The sequence below is a fragment of the Physella acuta genome, unplaced genomic scaffold, assembly GCF_028476545.2.
Source record: "Physella acuta isolate Inbredline_101_S28 unplaced genomic scaffold, ASM2847654v3 ptg000569l, whole genome shotgun sequence".
NCBI lineage: Eukaryota > Metazoa > Mollusca > Gastropoda > Physidae > Physella > Physella acuta.
Window position 1 is genome coordinate 259341 of NW_026732088.1, and position 19539 is coordinate 278879.

A 19539-nucleotide genomic window follows, 5' to 3' on the forward strand; every position below is an offset into this window, starting at 1 on the left:
CCGGTTTATTTGTGTTTAAAAAGTTTGTAGATCATGCTTTTGTTCTTGATATTATTGATACGTCTAGTGACAATTATTTTCAGTTAATATTTTTAGTTGGTATTTTGTTTTAACATTTTCTTTTGCTAATATTTAGTGCAAGCTCTATTACTGCAACGATACATCATATAATATATCAACTCGGTGGTGTATGCATATCGTTCTAACTAATCGAATCAAAGCAAGCTATGGTCACCATATTTCAGATTTAAAAACATGCTGTGCCATTTTAGTTTTGTAACTAGATCGACGAATGGTGAAGTGGGACTCGAACCTACAACTTTTGTGGTTGTACCCGGCGTGCTATCGGTGACCAACACTACACAACTGTAATTTTATGTAGTCTATCTTGATCTTGATTTAGTCTGTCATTACTTACACCTACAGAACAACACAAACACGAAATTAAAATACATTTGGAAACGAAAATCTGACAATGTGACAATTTAACATCAGGTGTATGTAGGGCGTGCTATAAAAAAAATCACGTAACTTTTGAAGACACAACAGAATTGTCCTCACGAGCGTGCATCAGATAGTTTTTCTACCCCTACATCCCTTCATTCAGATAGAAAGTTTTTCATTTTGAACTGTATGTTGAAGTTGTTTCCCTTTATTCTAGTTTATTAGAGTTGTGGGCCCTTGTTTGTGTTTGCGTCACAGTGTTTGTTTTGTAAGTCACCCCGTGAGAATGATGACAGTAGGATGTCAGTGTGACATTGTCACATTGTCACATTTGACTTCAGTGAGAAAATGTGAGCCAATCAATATTTTTAAAAAACATGATTGTCTGTGGCTGATAGTCAAATATTGATTGTGTAATGTTGATAGGGCACGCGAACAATACAAGCAGAGTTTCAGTCAATTGTTAGACGCGTGTGTTTGAAGTCAGCACAAATAGACTTGGTCAGTACAGGCTGACACAAATAGACTTGGTCAGTACAGACTGACACAAATAGACTGGGTCAGTACAGACTGACCGACACAATTAGACTTGGCCAGTACAGACAGACTGACACAATTAGACTTGGTCAGTACAGACTGACCGACACAAATAGACTTGGTCAGTACAGACAGACCGACACAAATAGACTTGGTCAGTACAGACTGACCGACACAAATAGACTTGGTCAGACAGACTGACACAAATAGACTGGGTCAGTACAGACTGACACAAATAGACTTGGTCAGTACAGACAGACTGACACAAATAGACTTGGTCAGTACAGACAGACCGACACAAATAGATTTGGTCAGTACAGACTGACCGACACAAATAGACTTGGTCAGTACAGACAGACCGACACAAATAGACTTGGCCAGTACAGACTGACACAAATAGACTTGGCCAGTACAGACTGACACAAATAGACTTGGCCAGTACAGACAGACTGACACAATTAGACTTGGTCAGTACAGACTGACCGACACAAATAGACTTGGTCAGTACAGACTGACCGACACAAATAGACTTGGTCAGTACAGACAGACCGACACAAATAGACTTGGTCAGTACAGACTGACCGACACAAATAGACTTGGTCAGTACAGACAGACCGACACAAATAGACTTGGCCAGTACAGACTGACCGACACAAATAGACTTGGTCAGACAGACTGACACAAATAGACTGGGTCAGTACAGACTGACACAAATAGACTGGGTCAGTACAGACTGACACAAATAGACTGGGTCAGTACAGACTGACACAAATAGACTTGGTCAGACTGACCGACACAAATAGACTGGGTCAGTACAGACTGACACAAATAGACTGGGTCAGTACAGACTGACACAAATAGACTGGGTCAGTACAGACTGACACAAATAGACTGGGTCAGTACAGACTGACACAAATAGACTTGGTCAGACTGACCGACACAAATAGACTGGGTCAGTACAGACTGACACAAATAGACTGGGTCAGTACAGACTGACACAAATAGACTGGGTCAGTACAGACTGACACAAATAGACTGGGTCAGTACAGACTGACACAAATAGACTGGGTCAGTACAGACTGACACAAATAGACTGGGTCAGTACAGACTGACACAAATAGACTGGGTCAGTACAGACTGACACAAATAGACTTGGTCAGACTGACCGACACAAATAGACTGGGTCAGTACAGACTGACACAAATAGACTGGGTCAGTACAGACTGACACAAATAGACTTGGTCAGTACAGACTGACCGACACAAATAGATTTGGTCAGTACAGACAGACCGACACAAATAGACTGGGTCAGTACAGACTGACACATTTGGGACACAACTGTTGTGTAGATTCAAGCGGCGTCCATAAATTAGGGACATTTTGTTGATGTCGAGACATTAACAACAAATATGATTATGACTGTGTATATGTCGTTGGGCTAACTTCACGGAGTCATTTATGTTGAGGTTGTTCTTGTGTGTGCTAATGTTTATATAGCTGTAATAATAAAAGTGTTGATGTTTTGAAAATGTTCATATAGCTTTGTAAATGTTCAAATAGTTTTGCAAATGTTCATATAGTTTTGCAAATGTTCATATAGTTTTGCAAATGTTCGTATAGTTTTGCAAATGTTCGTATAGTTTTGCAAATGTTCATATGTTTTTGCAAATGTTCACATAGTTGAGCTAATGTTCATATAGTTTTGCAAATGTTCATATAGTTTTGTAAATGATCATTTAATTTAGCAAATGTTCACATAGTTTAGCAAATGATCCTATAGTTTAGCGAATGTTCCTATAGTTTAGCAAATGTTCATTTAATTTAGCAAATGTTCGTATAATTTAGCAAATGTTGCTATAGTTTAGCAAATGTTCCTATAGTTTAGCAATTGTTCCTATAGTTTAGCAAATGTTCCTATAGTTTAGCAAATGTTCCTATAGTTTAGCAAATGTTCCTATAGTCTAGCAAATGTTCCTATAGTCTAGCAAATGTTCCTATAGTTTAGCAAATGTTCCTATAGTCTAGCAAATGTTCCTATAGTTTAGCAAATGTTCCTATAGTTTAGCAAATGTTCCTATAGTTTAGCAAATATTCCTATAGTTTAGCAAATGTTCCTATCGTTTAGCAAATATTCCTATAGTTTAGCAAATGTTCCTATAGTTTAGCAAATATTCCTATAGTTTAGCAAATATTCCTATAGTTTAGCAAATGTTCCTACAGTTTAGCAAATGTTCATATAGTTTTGCAAATGTTCATATAGTTTTGCAAATGTTCCTATAGTTTAGCAAATGTTCCTATAGTTTAGCAAATATTCCTATCGTTTAGCAAATATTCCTATAGTTTAGCAAATGTTCCTATAGTTTAGCAAATATTCCTATAGTTTAGCAAATATTCCTATAGTTTAGCAAATGTTCCTACAGTTTAGCAAATGTTCATATAGTTTTGCAAATGTTCATATAGTTTTGCAAATGTTCTTATAGTTTTGCAAATGTTCCTATAGTTTAGCAAATGATCCTATAGTTTTGCAAATGTTCCTATAGTTTAGCAAATGATCCTATAGTTTTGCAAATGTTCCTATAGTTTAGCAAATGTTCCTATAGTTTAGCAAATGTTCCTATAGTTTAGCAAATGTTCCTATAGTTTAGCAAATGTTCCTATAGTTTAGCAAATGTTCCTACAGTTTAGCAAATGTTCCTATAGTTTAGCAAATGTTCCCATAGTTTTGCAAATGTTCATATAGTTTTGCAAATGTTCCTATAGTTTAGCAAATGTTCCTATAGTTTAGCAAATGTTCCTATAGTTTAAGCGAATGTTCCTATAGTCTAGCAAACGTTCCTATAGTTTAACAAATGTACCTATAGTTTGAACCAACGATAACACAAAAGAAGACATTCGGCGCTAGAGGCTGACACGGCAAGTTGCTGCTGTGTAGTTTCACCGGTTCATGAATGTGTTCATGTGTGCAACACTGACGTTCACATCTGCCACAACACACCCTAGTGTGCATACATTACCTGCAGACACCGTTATTTGTGCAGGGGTCGGGCGGGGTGGGGGTCATTTAAAGGGCCTTAATTATACAGGAACGTTAGGCTAACATAGTCAGCAAATGTGACTGCTACATTCTGTCCAGATGGTGCGACACTTAACGTCTGCGTCGCATCCACACGTTGGTAAACCAGTCGGCCAACGATTGGCTGGTATAAATAGACCGTGCAACCATTGGTTGACGGAACTGTTCAGAACAAGTGTTGGTTGATGTAATTGTAAATATGAAATAGACCCGTGAAATATATATTACAATTACAGCTAGTATCAGTAGTTCAGTAAATGTGTAATCAATTCACTGTAAGATGATATATTAAGCAGACAAGGTTTTTTTTAAAACACACATTGGAAATTATGCGCGCAAAAAAAAATTGCATTTACCGTTTTTTTGGTGTGAGTAAATGACGTCACAACCTAGGGGAGGCGGGAGGGATTTTTGTGACCATGCGTGACGGTGGGTGGGGGGGGGGGGGTAATTAAAATGTGACGTAACATTTATTGAGTATTTCAGTAAAGTGAAATAATTGTTAACGTTTGCGTTGATATTTTTTATTTGAGGTGGGAAAGATGGGGGGCGGGAGATGGAGCCGCGTGCCGTTATTCTTTTGTAACGACACGTGACGATGGGTGGGGAGGAGAGGGGTAAAATTCAACTTAAAAAACATATAGAAAACCCACTTGTATACAATTATAGATAATAAAATAAAAGTATAAAAGATATACACAATATAATATATAATGTAGGTATAAATGATATATAAATCAGTGCCTGATTCCACCACCAGTTGCGCCCCTGCTCACAATACAATGTGCACGTGAAAGACTAGGAAGCTGTTTGTGTGTTTAGCCAATGTTGTCGTGTGTTTGTCTTATACTTAGCTCACTGGGTAGGTAGTAGGCGCAGCGCCACATCAGACCCGGATACGGCTCTATAGTAAGGCATGGGATTAGTGGAGTTAATCAATTAAGGCGATTAGTGGAGTCAAACAATTAAGGCGATTAGTGGAGTTAATCAATTAAGGCGATTAGTGGAGTCAAACAATTAAGGCGATTAGTGGAGTCAAACAATTAAGGGGATTACTGGAGCATTTTTAAACGATTAAATTAAGGCATTCAGTGGATGGTTTTAAAACATTTAATTAATGAGATCAGTGGATTCTTTTAAAATAATTAATTTAGGCAATTAGTTGATAGTTTTTAAACATTTAAGCCAATTTAAAACTACAATACAAACAGAGTTTCTTCCAGGCATCTCTTCTGAAGAAAGTCTACCGCCCCCCCCCCCCCCCCCCAACGAAATGGAAAATGGAATTTATATAGAAAATATACACTTTTAACAGTGTGTGTCCCCCCCCCCCCCCGGAGAAAAAAGTCTGGAAGAAACACTGAATACAAACGTGCTGTAAACACTAACAAGCCTGGTTAACTAAGTTCTAACGATACTGAACTACGATACTTGCATCGCAGGACGATACTTATATCGCAGGACGATACTAGTCTTGTATCGAAAAACGTAAATAAAAATGACATAATTCGTTGTTTTATACCAATCATGCAACGATGCACAAGCACACGCAATAATTACTCTAAAAAACATCTTGACCTAAAACAGACGCAGGACTGTCAAAAAACTTACGCGGTGGGTGGTACGAGCATGCGCAGGGCGTTTCCTGACTTCCGGCGAACCTGGCCTGACGCCACGCCCACCGTGCGATCCGTCTGCTCTCAGCGATGATGCCTTCCCGGTCGTTCCAAGACGTGTGGCCGACCGCGCCGGAAGGGATGTCATTGTCCCGCTCCGGGCTGTCCGTGGACAGGTCGTCAGTGGTGGACAGGGCCGAGCTAGTCCAGCCTGTGGAGGAGTCGCCCGAGTCGGAGCTGGGGCGGCGGTCAAGCAGCCCGCCTTTGTCCACACACCAGGTCTTGTGTTTGAAGGTCTCCAGAAAGCTCTCGATGTTCTCCTCCACGTGCTTGTGAGCCAGAGGATCCTGCTGGTAGTTCTTGCTGCTGCTGTTGTTGTTGTTGTTGTTGGTGCTGCCGCTGATGATGATGTGGGGGCAGTGGTGGTGCATGCCCATCTTCCGCCCGATCCCCAAGGGGTCGTCGCTGTCCGGGCTCGATAGCGTGGCCATGGGTCAGATGGGGTGTGATCCCATAGGGGTCAAGACGCGGGGTCAAGGATGTTAGGGGTCAGTACGACGGGGTCAAAACACGGGTTAGGGCTCACCCTACCCAGTCCGTAGCTGACACGTGAGTCTCCATGTCCAGCAAACACATCACGTGTCCAGGTGAGTAATATTTACCTGAGAGGAATATGCTTGAAACTGAGCGCACGTGCAGGTGTCACACTGTGAAAAGCACTCACTCGAGCACTGTTCAGTGTACACGCCTCGCGTCAACTACACACTCGCGTGGATTAACCGATTAAAATATCTCCGGTAACTCATCCGTTAAATGCTACCTAAGTATATCACGTTTTTGAACACCCAAAATGTTTGACGGCTGATCGTACACAGCTATGAGGAATTATAAGGTCAAATGCTTGTCATAAAGATACACATACAAAAGTAACTGTCCAATATCTAGCATTGATCAATCTATGATTCAAACAAAAGTTAATTCCATGTTACCACAGTTATATGAAACGCTAACATAAATTCTAGTATTCCAACGTTAAATGAAACGCTATCATTAATTCCATTATACCAACGTTATATGAATCAATAACATTAATTCCACTACACCATCGTTATATGAACCGGTAACATTAATTCCATTACACCATCGTTATATGAACCGGTAACATTAATTATATTATACAAACGTTTACGGATCACTAATTTCATGTAACCAAAGTTCAAGGTATCGCAAAAATTCACCGCATTAATTTAAATCAGCTACATACGAAACACCAATATTAATTCCATTATACCAACTTTAAACAGATAGACAATAACATTAAATCCAAACATCCTAAATGACATCTAACAACATCAACTCATCCTAAATGATAACTAACAACATCAACTCATACTAAATGACACCTAACCACATAAACTCCGCGAGTTGTAGTGGCTCCCCCACATTCAACAAATGAGCGAAAAAGTAATCGATTCTGTTTTATAGAGCCCAAACCGCGCGTGTGTATGTGTGAGAACAGAGAGACAATTCAACTCAAACGGTTACAGAGGCGTCAGCAAGTGGGGGGGGGGGGGGGGTGAGTAGCAACAAACGGTCACATGGTTGGTTAGAGGAACTACATCAGTACACTGAAGTTCACTCAATTTACAGTTCATATACGCCAGGCCTTAAATTAAATAATAAAGCGGGAGTGAGTTCCCCTATAGCTTTTCGTATAATCGTACAGAGCAGTAAAGGTGGATACGGTACTTAACAGTGGAATAGGAGTGGGGAAATGGTAGGTAAGTTGGTGTCAAAACCACTCGATTTTTGAGTAAATACTGATAGTTCTTACAGTATGCTGCTTTGTGAGAATGTAAAATAAAATTATAAAAATCTGAAGGTTTTTGAGAAACCGAAAATAAAGTACCACTTCCGGGTATACGGCAATTGCTGTTAAGTTAAAAGAAAATAAAACGGTACTCAAGAAATCGTGTTAATATTTACAGACAGACAGATAGACAGGTATACAGATAAGATTACAAAACTGGGGTTTCCTTACCCAAGAAGGTGTAAAATTTCGATTTCCTGTATGATTACAATTCTTCCCCAACACAAGAAAGCAAAAAAAAAAAAAAAAAAAACATTGATTTTAAAAGAACGAGACCAAACTGAATATACGGACAGCTGAATCCTGATCTCATTAAAGACAGACCAGGTCGTTAGGTAGGTCAAGGCGTCTTGACCAGTCTATGGAGACGACAGGCCAGTACGTCATAAAAGGGAGGAAAAAATGGTCAAACCAAACCTTCAAGGGAGGTAAAAAGTGACAAACAGTATTGTAAATCATTGTGATAAGAAAAGCAAACTAATCATAGAGAATGTTATCGCAGTACCTGTTAATGGCAGTAAATGAGTATATATATATATATATATATATATATATATATATATATATATATATATATATATATATATATATATATATATATATATATATATATATATATATATATATATATATATATATATATATATATATATATAAATGCGTATGTATATCAATACATATATATATATAAATTATATATATATATATATATAAATTTTATATATACATATATATATATATATATATATATATATATATATATATATATATATATATATATATATAATATAAGCGGGCTGTGCTTGTCCTTCCTTCCTTCTGTCCGTCCGTCCGTCCGTCATCGCTATAGATTTTGGGACTATAAAAGTAAACTACGCACCATGCTGTGCTTTTCAGTGCACCGCAGTGTCTTATTATAAGTAATAGAGTAGGGTTTGTTTATATAGCGGCATAGAGCTATTTTATAAATGCCACTGTGTTTAATTTTTTGCATAACGTTATGAACATATTAAATATTTGCACTTTGCTAAAACAGATTAAAAAGATCAATGTCAAATATCATTTTACTTTATATTCCTAGAAAAATTGGATAGATTTTCATAACATAATAACAGTAGGGTAGAAAAATCAAATTAATTTAACTCTTTCTAATTATGAAAAGGGAGGTAATTTAAAAATAAATTAAACTCACGCTAATAAAAAAATGTGAATGCAAATCTACGGACCTCTTAGAAGGAATTAGTGTTGAAATAATATAATTAGCAAAATGTGAATGCAAATTGTGCGGATGCGGATTGTTGGAAAATTATAATTAGCATGGATTGATACAAGGCAATCTTTTATTTATTGTATTCACTGAATGTACTGTTTACTACTTCTAATTTTTAATCAACTATTCCGCACCATTATAGACATTGGGTGCGCAATGGTTTTAGTTATGAAACTCAATTGTAAATTTTTAAAATTAAAATACTGGGAAAAAAATGCGTGAATTGATAAAGTGATATATGGTAGGTAAACACGGATATTTTAAATATTGCCTATTTTTTATTGTATATTATTTATTATTATTCTATCTTTCGGTTTGCGGACAAGCTGGGGTTTTATAAGAGAGGCGTAGCTAGGGGGGGGGGTTGGAAATCGAAAGTTTTACGGAGGGGGAGGGGGGTAGGGTGCAAATTGAAAGTTTTAGGGGGTGCAAATCAAAAGTTTGAGCGGGGGGGAATTTCAAATCAAAAGTGGTGCAAATCGGAAGTCTGAGGGGAATGCAAATCAAAAGTTTAAGGGGGTGGGGTGGAAATTGAAATTTTGAGGGGAGGGGGTGCAAATCGTAAGTTTGAGGGAGGGTCAAATCGAAAGTTTGTCCCCGGGCGCCGGAAAGGGTCGCTAGGCCTCTGTTTTGTAGTCATTCACTGTGTCAGACGCGTCCGCCGGGACTCGGAAAGGGCGCGATTTGGCGCTACGGGCTAGACTGTGAGCACTATGCCTTTCTGATTGCATTTAAATTGTGTTTATGTTATGAGTGTTGTGTTCGTTTTTTCGTTTTTTTTTTTTTTTTTTTTTTTTTTTCGTTCCTTCGTTTGTGTTGTGTTTAGTTTTGTTCTGTTCCAAAGTTGGTATATTTAAAAATGATTTACCGTGGCGGAGCACGGGATACAGCTAGTATATATATATATATATATATATATATATATATATATATATATATATATATATATATATATATATATATATATATATATATATATATATATATATATATATATATATATATATATATATATATATATATAGGCCTACTTAGTTATAATGTCCGCGAGTATACATACGTATGTATATAAATATATACTCAAGTATATATTCGAGGCCTGTAATTATAAATGTCTACATTTCTACATAACGTGTATGCACATAAAACACACCCTTTAAACAGGATTCGCCTTTGTGAAGTTTGTGCAGACGTGAGTTGAACCAGTTTTTCATTAACCGGCGTGACAACAGCTGGTAGCGACTAATGAATGACTAAAGCACGCTAAATTTAGAACCATGAGCACATAGCTAACTATAGCTCGGCCTGCTCGTAAAGCGAGACTTGCCGGAAACAGATTGGTGCGGGGAAAACATTAGGAGCACTTTGCAGAAACTGTGACAAAGGTGTTGTGTAATCAATGATGGACATCTGTCACGCTGGACCTAATTGTGTTGGTAGGACACACATGCTCACCGGTATATGATGCGTCACTCACATTTTTTATACAAGTAGCATTGTTTGCTACCAAACCTGTGACAGCATTGACTATATCTATATATATATATATATAGATATATGTGTGTGTATATATACGTATATATATATATATATATATATATATATATATATATACATATTACTCAAATATACATTGATGCTCACATATACATTAATATATACACATATGCATACATATTTATATTTGCATACATACATAGATATTCATAGATATTAATTTGTGTATTACTTTGCAACTATCACGTGGTTTGCTCCCTGCCTAATAAACATAAGACCTGCCTCTTGTGTATGTTAAAGTTTGGATGTACGACAGGCGTGGTGTTCTCGGGAGGTTAAATTAAACTCAGAGCTTAAGGTGTGTCTTTACGGTGTGAGGTTAGATTAATGGCAGAGGTTAAAGTGTCAGCACGTTTAATAGGTTAAATTAAACTCAGAGCTAAAGTGTGTCGGCATGCGATATAATTGTGCTAGGCCTTCAACCGTGACCATTTCTTGAAACCGGTTTCTCTAACAAGCATGTCAGAACATAAACTATGTGTACCTTCGTGCTGATGAATGTTTAATGACCGCGGTCAGTGGTTCTCAAAGTGGCCATCTGACAACAGTCAGTGGGACCAAGTGGACAAAACAGTAGCATGTTCTAGATCTCTGTCTATTGCCTAAATGTATTGCCAACATCTATTTCTTAAATGCATTGCCTACATTTATTGCTTAAACTTTTGCTTAGATCTACTGCCTAAAAATATTGCCTACATCTATATCCTAAACGTATTTCTTAAATCTATATAAATGCATTGCCTTCATATATTGCTTAAAATTATTGCCTAGATCTATTGCCTAAACGTATTGCCCACATCTATATCCTAAATTTATTGCCTGCATCTATATCCTAAATGCATTGCCTTCATATATTGCTTAAACAATTTGCCTACATCTACGGATTATATTTCAAAACACTCTCAACAAAAACAAAAGACTTGACCTGGAAGAAGACACCAAGAAGATTGGATACACCTGGGGACAGTTGGAGAGACTAGCCCAGGACACCTGGGGACAGTTGGAGAGACTAGCCCAGGACAGGACACACCTGGGGACAGTTGGAGAGACTAGCCCAGGACACCTGGGGACAGTTGGAGAGACTAGCCCAGGACAGGACACACCTGGGGACAGTTGGAGAGACTAGCCCAGGACACACCTGGGGACAGTTGGAGAGACTAGCCCAGGACACCTGGGGACAGTTGGAGAGACTAGCCCAGGACAGGACACACCTGGGGACAGTTGGAGAGACTAGCCCAGGACACCTGGGGACAGTTGGAGAGACTTGACCTGGAAGAAGACACCAAGAAGATTGGATACACCTGGGGACAGTTGGAGAGACTAGCCCAGGACACCTGGGGACAGTTGGAGAGACTAGCCCAGGACAGGACACACCTGGGGACAGTTGGAGAGACTAGCCCAGGACACCTGGGGACAGTTGGAGAGACTAGCCCAGGACAGGACACACCTGGGGACAGTTGGAGAGACTAGCCCAGGACACCTGGGGACAGTTGGAGAGACTAGCCCAGGACACCTGGGGACAGTTGGAGAGACTAGCCCAGGACAGGACACACCTGGGGACAGTTGGAGAGACTAGCCCAGGACACCTGGGGACAGTTGGAGAGACTAGCCCAGGACACCTGGGGACAGTTGGAGAGACTAGCCCAGGACAGGACACACCTGGGGACAGTTGGAGAGACTAGCCCAGGACAGGATACACCTGGGGACAGTTGGAGAGACTAGCCCAGGACAGGATACACCTGGGGACAGTTGGAGAGACTAGCCCAGGACAGGATACACCTGGGGACAGTTGGAGAGACTAGCCCAGGATAGGATACACCTGGGGACAGTTGGAGAGACTAGCCCAGGACACCTGGGGACAGTTGGAGAGACTAGCCCAGGACACCTGGGGACAGTTGGAGAGACTAGCCCAGGACAGGACACACCTGGGGACAGTTGGAGAGACTAGCACAGGACACCTGGGGACAGTTGGAGAGACTAGCCCAGGACACCTGGGGACAGTTGGAGAGACTAGCCCAGGACAGGACACACCTGGGGACAGTTGGAGAGACTAGCACAGGACACCTGGGGACAGTTGGAGAGACTAGCCCAGGACACCTGGGGACAGTTGGAGAGACTAGCCCAGGACACCTGGGGACAGTTGGAGAGACTAGCCCAGGACACCTGGGGACAGTTGGAGAGACTAGCCCAGGACAGGACACACCTGGGGACAGTTGGAGAGACTAGCCCAGGACAGGACACACCTGGGGACAGTTGGAGAGACTAGTCCAGGACACCTGGGGACAGTTGGAGAGACTAGCCCAGGACAGGACACACCTGGGGACAGTTGGAGAGACTAGCCCAGGACACCTGGGGACAGTTGGAGAGACTAGCCCAGGACACCTGGGGACAGTTGGAGAGACTAGCCCAGGACAGGATACACCTGGGGACAGTTGGAGAGACTAGCCCAGGACACCTGGGGACAGTTGGAGACTAGCCCAGGACAGGACACACCTGGGGACAGTTGGAGAGACTAGCCCAGGACACCTGGGGACAGTTGGAGAGACTAGCCCAGGACACCTGGGGACAGTTGGAGAGACTAGCCCAGGACAGGACACACCTGGGGACAGTTGGAGAGACTAGCACAGGACACCTGGGGACAGTTGGAGAGACTAGCCCATGACACCTGTGGACAGTTGGAGAGACTAGCCCAGGACAGGACACACCTGGGGACAGTTGGAGAGACTAGCACAGGACACCTGGGGACAGTTGGAGAGACTAGCCCAGGACACCTGGGGACAGTTGGAGAGACTAGCCCAGGACACCTGGGGACAGTTGGAGAGACTAGCCCAGGACAGGACACACCTGGGGACAGTTGGAGAGACTAGCCCAGGACAGGACACACCTGGGGACAGTTGGAGAGACTAGCCCAGGACAGGACACACCTGGGGACAGTTGGAGAGACTAGCCCAGGACACCTGGGGACAGTTGGAGAGACTAGCCCAGGACAGGACACACCTGGGGACAGTTGGAGAGACTAGCACAGGACACCTGAGGACAGTTGGAGAGACTAGCCCAGGACACCTGGGGACAGTTGGAGAGACTAGCCCAGGACACCTGGGGACAGTTGAGACCTGGAAAGCTCTTGTCAACGGCCTATGTCCCAAGAGGAGCGACAGGCAAACCTAAACACAACAAACAATAAACTGTTGACTACCTAAACCAGACTAAAAACCGAAACCTGAATCATAACGAGGTTGTTGAGAGTTGGATCAAGAGGGTTTACCGTACCTCGCCATTCTATCCCTCACAAATTCTTCTATACTCTCGTGTCAAAGGTCTACAAGAAACTACTGTCAGCTGTAGCCGAATGGACCTAGATCAGCGGATCCTGTTTTTTTTTTAACGCGAACCTACAAGAGCAAAATAGCATCATCCTCGGGGAAAACATCAGCAGCTACAAACTGTAGGTCACGAGGGACATCATCCCAACAAAACATTAGGAACCTACCAACGGCTAGAAGGTAGCGACTCATCCCAACAAAACATTAGGAACCTACCAACGGCTAGAAGGTAGCGACTCATCCCAAAACATTAGGAACCTACCAACGGCTAGGCGGTAGCGACTCATCCCAACAAAACATTAGGAACCTACAAACAGCTAGACGGTAGCGACGTAACCCAAAAATATACCAAGAACCTACAAACGGCTAGACGGTAATGTAGCAACTTATCCCAACAAAACATTAGGAACCTACAAACGGCTAGACGGTAGTGTAGCGACCTCACAGACCTACTGATGTGTTTGCAAACTAAGAAAAGCACATCCTGTTCCGAACACTTTCGGTTTTCCTGTTTATTCCACTTAGCACCGAGTGAGAATTCACACACTACACACTACACACTGCAAAAGTATGCAACGGCTTCTGATCTCCGAGAGAATAACAACACAATCACTAGGTCAGTGTGTACACACGCTGGGTCCAGCCCTCCCCTTCACCCACTGTATGAATCAGCCCGCGACAAAAACATGTCGATATCCCGTCTGGGCGCTCACCATGAGGAGCTATCGACCCGTGCACGCGGGGCGCGTGTACAGCGGCCCGCTGAAGGGTGTACTCACGGTGGGGCCACCCAGCACGTGTCTGGGCGGGGGTGGCTGGGTCTCAGGCCATTTGTGATATAGCATCAGGTACGTTAGGCTCTAATATCAGGTAAGTTAGGCTCAGGTAAGTTAAGCTCTAATATCAGGTACGTTAGGCTTAGGTAAATTAGGCTTTAACATCAGGTAAGTTAGGCTCAGTTAAGTTAGGCTCTAATATCAGGTAAGTTAGGTTCAGGTAAGTTAGGCTCAGGTAAATTAGGCTCTAACATCAGGTAAGTTAGGCTCAGCTAAGTTAGGCTCAGTTAAGTTAGGCTCTAATATCAGGTAAGTTAGGCTCAGGTAAGTTAGGCTCAGGTAAATTAGGCTTTAACATCAGGTAAGTTAGGCTCAGTTAAGTTAGGTTCTAACATCAGGTAAGTTAGGCTCAGATAAGTTAGGCTCAGTTAAGTTAGGCTCTAAGATCAGGTAAGTTAGGCTCTAACATCAGATAAGTTAGTCTCTAACATCAGGTAAGGTAGGCTCAGGTACGTTAGGCTCAGTTAAGTTAGGTTCTAATATCACATATTTCACATTTACACCCAACAAAACGGTCATATTTTGTAACAATTAAAACAGACACTAACAGCATGCACTGAAATGACATTATCATACAAATATAAATTGGCGTTTAAAAGACAAAATTATTCACTCTCACAAACAAAATCCGACATTGGAGAAAAATAGATACAAATTTTAAGAAAGTTTTTTGGGGTTGGCGTGATGGTGTGTTGGGGGGGGGGGGGGGCGCTACAATGGGGATAAACAAGATGGCGAGTTCAGGTCTAGGTGTAGGGGAGATAATTCGTAGATGTTGAAAAATGTATTACAGATGTAATTACTTGTTGGCAAATGTATTACAAATAAAGACACTCTTTGGCAAGTGTATTACAGTGTAGTCCTGTTAAAAATTGTTTTGAAAACATCACCATCATCGTTCCTTTGTGGCCCCTGGGGAGCAAAGGGCTGCAATTACACAATTCCAGCGGACTCGGTTTTGGGCTGCTCCCTTTTTCTGTGCTGACGTTAGCCGAGCAGTCGTGTATTTAAAACTGTCTAGTCTGGCGAAGATATTGTGTTCTATATCTATGCAGTACATAATATGCTTAGCTTGGGGGTTGCGACGATAGCGACATTTTAAAACAAAAAAGAATACAAGCGTTGATCGCAACGAGTTTTTGAAAACTTTCTTCGGCAATATTATTCTAAATTATGGCAGGAATCGATTGGTAAATGTTTCAAGTCGCTAAGTGGTCTGGTTGCCGAGATATGGGCCAAAAACTGCATTTTTTCGAGGTTTTTTGGCTCTTCCGGGAAATCCAGGAAGGAATTCCGGGAATTTTTTTGGCCCACAATCATCCTCGGAACTTGCTTAACATATTTGCTTTTGGAACTAGTCCTCGATATTGCTTCGTTGAGAAGGACATACGACTTAAAGCTGCGGACACACATCCATCAATCCATCCATCCAGAAATAACGAATTAATAATCGCAATGGTCAGTATGGAAATTGCGCTAAAAATTAAAACATGGCAGGCGATAGTGTTTGCTGAATAAAACCGGAAGTCGTTTTGTACTTATTACACAAATGTTATAAAATATTCAATTTTGGTTGACAAATATGCTTTCTGGCAACCAACATTTGGAATCATTTTTTCAAGCCTACTTTATATGCTAATTACTTTTTTTTATTTTTCTAAAGCCGGATACTGTTTATTTTTAAAATACATATGAATCCTTATTTAGTTGGTAAAGTCAAGATATTGCACATTGTTTAGTTGTAAAAGCCATATATTGTATGTAACATATTAAAACGACTTTTTGCTGTTAATTCAGATCGTATGCTATGTTAATGCCACAGTGTGTATCGTGCCAGTCAGTTTAACCTTTATTTATCCCGGAAATCTACCCCTTAAAAAACAGACGATTCCGGAAATAAGAAATAGATCGATAGACTTTTGCATAAATAGCACCGGTCGCAAGGGACACAACCATTCAGCTAAATGAGTTACAGCCCTTTCTGTCTCCTGTCTTTTCATCTCCCGGGAAACAACACCGAACATAAATTGATGCTTTTTTTACGGCCGCAAAATGAGGCAATTCTCGTTTTCCCTGGCCAACCCGGCAGTGTGGGCCACGAGAAATTGATACAACAGCGATATTTACACGGCTTACTGGTGTGTTCTGCCTGTGTTTGTTTTTGTCGTTTACACACGGAGATTTGTAATGGTCGAAGTTCGTCCTTGACCGGTCTTTGTTGATATTCAGATGTTAGATTTTAAAGAGGTTATCACACTAATCCAATTAGTCAACAGGAACTTGGGTTGGCGTCTATTCTTAGAATGATATGGTAGGAAGGAACAGTCTGCACGAACTTCAGTCTTGGCTAGAAGAGAGCCTAGAACTGTAGATAACCATTGTGTTACCCTCTATGTTACCCTCTATGGTTACCCTCTATGTTACCCTCAATGTGCTCATCGTAAGTGCAATACTCGAGGTGGGAGCGGGGATTTGGGCAAGTCAAATGCAATTATTTTAATGGACGAAAAGGGGTCAGCATCATTTTATTCGATTGTTAACCTCACACACACATTATAGTCACACACACACACACACACACACACCTTTCCACCCCTACCATAAGAATAAATTAGCTCCTTAAGACCAAAAAAATCAGAAATGTAGGCAAAATTTTGAGCTTTGCGATATTAGTTTAATGGGCGCCGCTAATTTCATACAGGCGCCCCACAAATTTTATCCGGGCGCCCCACAAATTTCATCCAGGCGCCCAATAAATTATACGCCCCTGCAGAGGCGTAGCGACCCTTCCCGGCGCCCGGGGACAAACTTTCGATTTGCACCCCCCCCCCCCCCTTCAAACTTTCGTCGATTTGCACCCCCCCCCCTCGAACTTTTCATTTGCACCCCCCCCCCCCACAAACTTTCAATTTGGCGCCCTTTCTAAGGTCGGCGCCCGGGGACATATGTCCCCCCCGTCCGTCCCCCCTCTCGCTACGCCTCTGCGCCCCTGGGGTGGGTAAATTGTGTCAGTACAACCTTTACAATGGTTGGTATTTTTTTCACTGAAGCTACAGTCATGGACGTTATTTCAGACAAGCTGAGGTTATGGACAGTGTTTCTTTCAGGCATTTTTACTCCGGTGATTTGGGGACTTAAATTTCCCGAGGGGAGGGGGGGGGATTGGTTGTAGCTTATAACTTGTATTTTAATTCTGCTTCGGGGATGAGCGAGTAGACATGGGACATCCCTCCCCCCTCGAAGACATACATGAATGAAGCTCTGGTTCAACACCCATGAAACGGTCGCCATTACATATTGCATAGATGTCTATTTATAGAACTCACGTGCTACTGCGTTTCTTGGTGTATAGAGATGTGTAGCAATGAATCGCATGCTAAAAAGATACAGTTGTTTAGATACAGCAGATGTATGATGCTCCATGTGTTTTCGGCCCTTATATATATAGAGAGAGAAAGAGAGCCAGCCCCACCCCCACCCCTCCCTAAAATGACGTCTCGCTACGATTTCTTTAGCATATTTAAATCAGCCTCTATTACAGTTTACTAAAACAGTCTTTTAAGAAGGTTGAATAACGGTTAAAAATCAATTTCTAGAATTACTTTTTTTTTAAATGTGAACCCCCCTCCCCCTCGTCACACATGATCACTAAATTCTGCCCCCCCCCCTCTCCCCTGACCCCTTAGAGTGTGACATCGTTTATGGACGACCCCTACCACTCCTACTTATAAATATAAAGTATAAATATATACTAAACACAGAAGAAACAATAGCTCATTTTAAGCATGGTTGTTGTTATATATAATTAACTGGAAACCATAATTCAATCACAGCATTTTTTTTTTAATTTTTTTTAAAGTTATTAAAAAGTATTCATGTCACGTCATTTACCACTCAGATAAATATTAAATTCAAAGAAAACAAATTATTACACAAATGTCTAGTTAAAAGGTTTTTTTTTAAACATCTTTTAATTTCCTGTTAACTAAGTTAGGCCTAGACCTAAATCTAGAATCGTCTACCAATCTCAGTAGCCTATGATGCATGAAATATTTGTTGACATTCCCAGTGCTATAAATAACAACCTGGACATTCCATACACTCACTTTAGCCAATAATCAATATTTACATCAATAAGGCCACATCTTCATTCTTCTGTGATTGTTTAATATCCCTATATAACAGATGTTTTGAACAGAACATAATACAACAACTGCCCACACATTTTTTACTCATATTTACATATTCAACCTTTTTTTCTTGTTTTGAATCAAACGTGAATATTTCCTTAAAGACGTATGACATTCCACTATGAAATTTCAGAATAAATAAACGAAACAAAGATAATAATAAATAAGAGCCACGCCCATATTTTATGTGTATGTGTGTATCTTATTTTATTTAATGAGAAGTTATGAAGACGAATGTAAAGGACACAGTAGTTGACATTCTATTTTTAGATTTAATGAATCAGACTTATTATTCAACGTCTTAAATAAATTCATATCCTACTTAAAAATAAGATTGGGAAAAAAAATCAAACACCACTAACCTGTCATGTTGAAGGAGAATTATATCAGCGTTAATGTGAAATCTGCATCGAATTCATTTACTATGTTCACCTAGTTGTATTACTCATGGAGAAACCTTGTTGTCACCAGACATAGCACAGTCGTCGTGTGTCACACTGACTTCCGTAACACACCTGGCGAAATCCTTGTAAGATTTCAGGTATTTACAAAGGGGAAGCTACTGGAGTAAAACAAAAATTGAAAACACCAGTAGTACGCCTAAAGAAAAAAAAATTTAATACAAGATCTATAGGCCTAATCCAATTAAAAACATTGTATTTCGATGTTTACAAATACAAAACTGAATTATAATTATAAAATTAGTTGTAAGAATACAAAAAAAAATAAATTTAATGTAGGCCTATTATTTTAATTAAACATAAATGCCCTAATTTAATAAATTTTGATGATTGTGTTAAGTTAATTAGAGTATTTTAATGTT

The 19539-nt window shown here is 40.5% G+C and overlaps 1 protein-coding gene across 6 annotated transcripts in view; it reads right to left on the reverse strand.

Moving 5' to 3' along the window:
- The window catches only part of LOC131946727 (guanine nucleotide exchange factor DBS), a 96793-nt gene extending 77574 nt beyond the window's left edge, over window positions 1-19219 (reverse strand). For 3 of the 6 annotated variants that reach the window (XM_059307648.1, XM_059307646.1, XM_059307651.1), the window contains exons 1-2: window positions 14140-14316; window positions 5666-6626 (exon numbers count right to left, since the gene is read on the reverse strand). In XM_059307648.1, the coding sequence (XP_059163631.1) occupies window positions 5666-6161 (496 nt within the window). In that variant the 5' untranslated portion in view covers window positions 6162-6626; window positions 14140-14316. Of the gene's footprint in view, window positions 1-5665; window positions 6627-14139; window positions 14317-19078 lie in introns of those variants that run through there. The other 3 variants (XM_059307653.1, XM_059307652.1, XM_059307647.1) reach the window with 2 other exon arrangements.
- Between the last annotated feature and the right edge of the window lie 320 nt (window positions 19220-19539).